At 34.3% G+C, this 7,780-nt stretch overlaps 1 protein-coding gene across 3 annotated transcripts; it reads left to right on the forward strand.

Moving 5' to 3' along the window:
* LOC107645469 lies at positions 12–7,750 on the forward strand. 3 transcript variants are annotated; one of them, XM_021103769.1, is made up of 19 exons: positions 12–275; positions 695–769; positions 1,013–1,128; positions 1,246–1,360; positions 1,500–1,628; positions 1,960–2,007; positions 2,965–3,167; positions 3,259–3,455; positions 3,559–3,851; positions 4,025–4,174; positions 4,275–4,718; positions 4,857–5,006; positions 5,164–5,236; positions 5,458–5,585; positions 5,707–5,907; positions 6,009–6,107; positions 6,203–6,328; positions 6,416–6,637; positions 7,112–7,750. In XM_021103769.1, the coding sequence occupies exons 1-19, from the start codon at positions 132–134 to the stop codon at positions 7,274–7,276; spliced, it is 3,078 nt and encodes a 1,025-aa protein (XP_020959428.1). In that variant the 5' UTR covers positions 12–131; the 3' UTR covers positions 7,277–7,750. The 3 variants fall into 3 exon arrangements, with proteins under 3 accessions (XP_020959428.1, XP_020959429.1, XP_020959430.1); XM_021103770.1 differs by having other exon boundaries at positions 154–275; positions 688–769; XM_021103771.1 differs by lacking the exons at positions 12–275; positions 695–769; positions 1,013–1,128 and having other exon boundaries at positions 1,490–1,628.

Here is a 7,780-nt window from a genome sequence, read left to right on the forward strand (position 1 = left end):
CCTTCTTTTCTGTAAAAACTCTAAAAAACAAAAAAGAATAAATAAATAAATATATATAATATATATAAAAATCTCTTCTTTTCTTGTATTGTGATTGATTTTCTTCATCAAATTCAAATTGTAATTCAACAATGACTGTCTCTGGTGTAATCTCCCGGAAAGTTCTGCCAGCTTGTGGGAATCTTTGTTTCTTCTGCCCTTCATTGAGGGCAAGGTCTAGACAACCTGTGAAGAGGTACAAGAGGCTCATTGCTGATATTTTCCCTCGTAACCAGGTATCTTGTCTATCATTTTTCTCTTAATTCTGTCTTTGTAAAGGTTCCATGTTTATCTGATCATGTCACATCCTCATTGTAAGTCATGTTAGTTTAATGCACATTAAGCTGTTAAAGTAGGAAAGTTAAGTTGTAGGCAAACATTGTTCATTCCAGAAGACTAGGCAGCATGTTATAGAGCACACTAGACAATTGTGAAGCGGTTTATCGGTTTCTTGTGTTTATATGTTTTTGTGTTTGATTCTATGTAGCTAAACAATTTAAGCATGGTCCATGTTAGTTGAAAGATCTATGCTTCTATAGGGATAACTTTATAAATGTCTCTTTAACAGACTTATTTGTTCTTTATGAACTAATATTAAGACTGCAAAATGCATGGCATATTGATTTTTCTTTTCATTTGGTTTATGAGTTGATAGGAGGAAGGGCCAAATGATAGGAAAATAGGAAAACTATGTGATTACGCTGCCAAAAATCCTTTGCGAATCCCAAAGGTATGGAATCTCTTACAGTATAGGTTGATTCTTGAATATGTTTTACTTAGATGAGTTGTGTATGTTGTTACATATAAAAAATTGTCATAGAGAATACAAGTCCACCATACCTTATACTCTAATATTTTACAGACATCAAATCCTTCTTTTCTGACCTTTAGAAAATAGCATATGAAAGACTTATGCTTCTAATTCCTTAAGGTTTGTTACTATGCTCACTGAAGATAACTAATTGGTGATCAGATTGTGACCGCCCTTGAGCAAAAGTGTTATAAGGAACTTCGAAATGAGAATTTACATACAACAAAAATAGTCATGGCCATTTACAAGAAATTACTATCTTCTTGTACTGAACAAATGTAAGTTCGTGCCTCTCATATTAGATGCTGTTCTTTCTCATATCTATGCCTAACTTCCCGGAAACAAAAAGATTTAAGACATGTGGTGCATGTATTAACTTGTTTATCTCTTGATAGGCCACTATTTGCAAGTAGCTTGATAAGTATTATTCACACACTACTGGATCAACAACGGCAGGATGAAATGAGAATTATAGGATGTTATCTTCTTTTTGATTTTGTAAATAATCAGGTTGGTTTCACTAGTGCTTCAACTGTTCCAATTTTCAACTTTATGGATTTGACATTTCAATATGATCTTCTGTTTCTTACTATCCTTCTATATTGACTGGGACAACACTAGAGAATCACATATGTTTAGCATTTTTCAGACTGATGCAAGTTACCTATTCAACTTAGAAAATGTTATCCCAAAGCTATGTCAGTTGGCTCAAGAAACTGGGGAAGATGAGAGGGCAAGAAAAATTCGTGCGGCTGGTTTGCAAGGCCTTTCGTCGATGGTATTTATTTTATAATTGTTAACTTTCGATAAAGAGTTTTACTTTAACAACAGGACGATACACATCTCGAAGGAAGCAGATGAGCTTCAAGCTTGTGCAACAGAATTATGTTTTTCATAGTTTGCAATCAATTCCAGAAGCACAAGAAAGGAATTTTCCATTTTTCTATCAAATAATATTCATGTTTTCTTTTTCATTGAATACCTTCAATTGGATATCACGCAATTTTGCCACCTAATTCCTGCTTTCTAAATAACTTCACTTCATTCTTTCCTTTAGCATGAATTATATTTGTCTGTTTAGAATGAAAATGAACTACTTTTCTATGTAGGTGCGGTTTATGGGTGAACACTCTCACATATCAGTTGAATTTGACAATGTAAGTTCAATTTTCCCTTTCATACTTATACAGTTTAATCAATCATCACACCTGCTGATAATGTATATTTTCAATTTAGGAGAATGTAAATTCTTAAGTAGTTTCAGCAACTTGCACATATATAATTTTCTGTGGTCTTATTATTTCAACAAAATACTCCTTATTGCCATTACCACATAGGTATGCCACAGAATAAATTGGTAGTGGATAATATGAGGGAAGATCCTAAACAGCTTTGATACACGAACACTCTTAGATGAATAGCACTTTTGCTTGGAATTGAAAATGATCATAATTGATGTGATTATATTAATTATAGTAATGAACAATATTGGGGTGAGGCCCAAGGAGATTTCAGACAAGAGCATTATTTTAAGACTGGGAATTGTTTCAAAGTTGAAGGTGACCATTTTTTTGTTTCTAGCTTGAAAGCTACTTTATCCATTGTTTTTCTTAATCTACACCAGAAGCCATGCCATTCTGTTGGTCAATATAGAGTTTCTTGCAAATTCCATTACTGTATATGAGGAGTTTAGAGCTAGTGTTTCCCTTTGCATAAATTTATATGCTTAATCTCCCTGAAAATTTTTGTAAGATTCAACTCAAAAAGGACAAAGTTTCATACTATCATGTACATATCTGTATTCTCATTTCAAATGGAGTGTTCTATTCAACAAACATCGGGCTTGAATACTTAGCAGGAGAGTACTAAGACATATTGAAAACTGATAGTTTAACATACATATAAGAATTGAGAATTTATTTTATTTTATTTTTTATTTTATTTTATTTTACTATGTTTGTGTCTCCTACAATTCTCCGAGTCTGTGTCAGTTTTTATGCTTCATAGATATCCACCTATTATGCACTGTTTCCTTGCTCATTTGCAAGATAACTCATATTATATATTTATTCTTGTTTTCTCTAGAGTAATTTTCCTTCTCAATTTAATTCCAGATTGTTACTGTTGTCTTGGAAAACTATGAATGTCCTGGGCAAACTTTAGGCAGCTTTCATCATGAGAGACAAGATTCTGACAATATGCATGGCGAAGAAGCAATAACAAATGAAAATAACAACTCTACGTTAGTAGATGTCAGAAAGAGAAACAGATCCTGGAGTGTAATTGTTGATGACAAACGTGAATTGCATGTGTCAATGTAATATTTTTTTATCATTAGAAGCTCCATAAAGTAGCTTTGTATTATCTTCTTTCTATTTCAATGATTAATCTGTCATAAACTCATTCAGGGAAGAAAACAGCAATCCCTTCTTCTGGTCTGGGGTTTGCCTACATAACATGGCCAACTTAGCCAAGGATGGTTCTACCATACGCCGTGTAATGGAATCTATATTCCGATACTTCGATAATGGAAACTTGTGGTCTATAAATGATGGCCTTGCTTTCTCTGTTTTAAAGGATATGTTGTTTTTAATGGATGATTCTGGTATACTATTTCTCTTATTTGATCATATATAATGTCATACAATCTTTTTCTTGATTAACAAGGCACTTTTTGCTTTATTTTTTCTTCATTCTTGCTTTTGCAGGAAAAAACACTCATGTTTTGTTGTCAATGTTAATTAAGCATCTGGATCATAAAATTGTCCTTAAAGAACCCAAAATGCAGCTTGACATTGTTGAGGTGACCACTTCCCTTGCTCAATATGCAAAGGTTCAACCTTCTGTATCAATAATTGGTGCTTTAAGTGATGTGATGAGACATTTGCGGAAGAGCATACAATGTTCCTTAGAAAACTCAAATCTAGCAAGTGATGTAATCGAATGGAACAAGAATTTTAGAGAAGCTGTGGATAAGTGCCTTGTACAGTTATCAATTAAGGTACCTCACATTATCCACACTTCAAATCAAATTTATTCCTTAACATTTTAAGAATAACTGATTGATAAAATGCTTTATGTGATTATCACATTTGGTAGTTTTATCTGCTCTTTTGAACTTTATTTGCATTATTGGACTTATCACAAAGGAACTAAGCTGCCATACATGAATAGGTTGGAGAACCAGGCCCTATTCTAGATGTTATGGCTGTGATGTTAGAGAATATCTCAAATATTACAGCAATATCCAGAACCACAGTCGCTGCTGTATACCGGACTGCTCAAATTGTTGCCTCCTTACCAAATTTATCCTATCAAAATAAGGTAAGGAGTGAGTATTCATAGTCTATCTATATCATGTTGGTATGCTACTTTGAGTTCTGTGAATAAATTTGATACTAAAATCATCTTTTTTGATCCTCAGGCATTCCCTGAATCATTGTTTCATCAGCTACTCCTGGCTATGGTCCATCAAGATCATGAGACACAAGCAACGGCTCACCGTGTCTTTTCAGTAGTTCTTGTGCCAACCTCAGTTTCCCCTCGGTCAGGCATGCTTGCTTCCAATAAGGCATCGGATGTTCCACGAACACTCTCTAGAGCAGTCTCTGTCTTTTCTTCTTCAGCTGCCTTGTTTGAGAAGCTAAAATCAGAGAAACGTTCTTCAAATGAAAATTTAAGTCAATATAACAAGGAAAATAATGCTGGAGAGACTGAACCAACTAATGGTGTTGGCGGGTTCCTAAACAGATTGAAGTCGACTAATAATCGTGTGCATCATGGGAGTGGGAGTGGGAGTGGTAGTGGGAGTGGGAGTCAGCTAGCTACAGTGGATGAAAATAGTACAGATGATGACAATGGGAATTTGGTGAGTCTTGCATTGATGAGTATGTGTGTTTGAATTTAGTCCTGCATTTTAAACAAACTTCAAGTATCTCGAGTATGTTAGCTGTAATCTGGTTTATAATCATGGTTACTTGGTGATCTTCTTTTCACCTGAATGCAGGAAATTGCAGCTCTCAGGTTAAGTAGTCTTCAGATAAATCAATTGCTATCATCAATTTGGGTTCAGTCTATCTCTCCTACAAATTTGCCTGAAAATTATGAAGCCATTGCTCATACATACAGCTTGGTGTTGCTTTTTTCTAGAGCTAAGGTATTAAATGCACTCAGTTACATGATTGTAATATAAAAGAGGTTTAAGGTTGTCTACATTATTATTGGCACTGTCATATTTGCTTCTATTCTCTCTTTTTAATGAGTAAGACTTTCTTTTCCTTTAAAATAACTTCACAAATTTATTGCCTTTGCAGAATTCTTTTCAGGAAGTCCTAGTTCGGAGTTTTCAGCTTGCTTTTTCTTTGTGGAAAATTTCTCTTAAAGAAGGTGAGTTTTCAGTCACACCTAATAGGCTATTTGGTATTTCTTAGAAAACTTGAGTTCTTAGTGGATAGCAAAATTATCTTTGAGATGTAATGTTTCTTAAGCAAGTCTTTTCATAGTATTAATTAATATTCTTGATAACTATTAGAAACCAGATATATATGCCTCAGGAGTGGGTTTGAAAATTATGCCAAGAATGAATAAGTTCCTAGTTTTTATTGCAGGGTCATTGCCACCATCTCGACGGAGATCACTCTTTACTTTAGCACTTTCGATGATTTTGTTTTCTTCAAAAGCCTACAAAATCAAATCTCTTGTTCAGAGTGCCAAGGAAACACTTACAAAGAAACAGGTGAGATCTTCTTTTTACTGTTATGATAATTGAAAGAAACTTGAAATAGCAAACTGATCTTCTAACTCTCAAGATAAAAAAGTATTATTTTGCCTTAAATGATTTCATTTTATGTATCCAGATTGATCCCTTCCTTCGTTTAGTTGATGATCATAAGCTGCAAGCTTTCAGCACTGCATGTGATGGTTCGACCATCGCCTATGGATCGAAAGAAGATGATTACAGGGCCTCAAATTCGCTTCCAGAGTTAATGACTCTTACACAGAAAACACAGGAATTCTTTGTTTCTGAAATCATCCAGAACCTGGAAGTGTTGGAAGAGGTAACACTTTTACTTCTTGTGTATATTTCGGCTGTGAGAAGATATAGAATATTTGTGAGGTTCTAGATATTATGATATGAGCCTTTTGTTCCTTTGTCCAGGATGAACTATCCTCAATAAGAGAGCAGCTTCTAGAAGAATTCGCACCGGATGACATGTGTCAAATTCGATCGCAGTTGATCATGAAGCAGCCTGAAAAGGTTTGTCAAGTGGATTTTGTTTGGAGTCAATAACCATATCCCATGACTTCTGTAAAAAGGTTCTTATATTGCTTGGTTATTCTTGCCTTTTACAGGATGTTTCAGTTACTTCAATTGAGGATGACTCTTCTTTCGATTTTTTCGAGAATCAAATGAAAAACAATGCGAGATTGTCAACAGAGGCCCCTAGCCTTTTGAGTGCTAACCAACTGTTAGAATTAGTATGTCACCATCCATTTCTTACCATCATACATTTCTTGGTTCCTTGAATTGTGTTTTAAGTTCTTATGATATCATTAACATGAAAGGTTTTGGACACGCCTCAAGCTGGAAGGGTTTCTGTATCAAATGTATATAACATGCCTTATAAGGATATGGCTGATAAATGTGAAGTTCTTCTTATGGAAAAGCAGAACATGTCCAGACTGATGAGTGCCCAAACAAAGCAAGAACCTTTGATGGATTTCCCTTTAACAAATCCTCAGGATAAATTGCCCAATTTGGATTTTACTTTCCCCGTCGATCCGAAGGTAAAAATTCCTTGCTTACATTAGTACTATTTCCCTTCTCCTATCAGCTTAAACTTTTGGGAAAAGCAGTTTCATAACATGATATAGTTTTTATGATCTAAAAGTCTAGAGTTTGATCTTTGACCTTAAAAAAAAAAGAAATTCAACATAAGGCAAATAAAAAGAAAAGTAATGCCTATGCAAAAATTCACTCAAACCCAAAAAGATACCCTTGCATGAGGAATGCCTTAGAGATATAATCATATACTTCCTTTTATCAGCTTTTGAAATAAGTGGTTTGATGACAATAACTTCGTTAGGATGAATGCATTGACCTCATCTAAGGTTGGATGATATTACACACAACACCTATCTTTTTTGTAAATGCATGCATTAACCTTTTCTAAAATTAGTTATAAAATGTGACATGACCTCCTTTATAGACATGAAACTGTTCTATATGTAATATCTAACCAAGTTATATATAAGATGCAGTTAACCAATCCTTTTATCGGTGAGAATACCAATGTGGATTTGTACCAACCAAATTCTGGTCCTGTTCCAATGCCATGCACAACTGACTATCAGAACCAACCTCCTTTGTTCAAACTGCCGGCCGCGAGCCCCTACGACAACTTTCTGAAAGCTGCTGGTTGTTGATCCTTTGTAGTAATTAAAATATATTCTAGCATGTAGTTACAAAATCATAAGTAGTTGATTGGAATTGGAAGGCCTCGAAGCACCGTAACTTCGCTGGTGCGCAAGGCCTAGATGTATCATGATGTGTTACGGCTGCTGTTTTGATCATATGATGTGTTTAAGTTGGTAGATGCTCATATGTATCTGTCTTCATATGAAATTGATAGTTGAAAGCTAGTAAATGATTTGACATGTTCGACTAAATTGTCATCTAATGGTTTTTAATTATAAACTATCAACTTCACATGAAAACAACGTTGAGTTTTTACCTTTAGTTTCTATATGTTGACATCCAATTTGCTTCTTCACCTAATCTGATATGTGATATCCAGAAAAAAAGTCTTCATTGTTATGCAGTGCATGTAAAGTATAATGTGTTTTGGTTTTTGGTTTTTTCATGTACATACATAAACAGAATATGCAGATTTTATTTTATTTTTATTATAATAATATAGCATTTACAGA

The sequence above is a fragment of the Arachis ipaensis genome, chromosome B06, assembly GCF_000816755.2.
Source record: "Arachis ipaensis cultivar K30076 chromosome B06, Araip1.1, whole genome shotgun sequence".
NCBI classification, from domain to species: Eukaryota; Viridiplantae; Streptophyta; class Magnoliopsida; order Fabales; family Fabaceae; genus Arachis; species Arachis ipaensis.

Excerpts from the sequence above, each read along its gene's own strand:
- LOC107645469 (XM_021103769.1), top strand. The coding sequence starts at position 132 with ATGACTGTCTCTGGTGTAATCTCCCGGAAAGTTCTGCCAGCTTGTGGG. Across the intron at positions 770-1,012 it reads ATCCTTTGCGAATCCCAAAG|ATTGTGACCGCCCTTGAGCA; the intron begins GTATGGAATCTC and ends ATTGGTGATCAG. Across the intron at positions 3,852-4,024 it reads TTGTACAGTTATCAATTAAG|GTTGGAGAACCAGGCCCTAT; the intron begins GTACCTCACATT and ends ATACATGAATAG.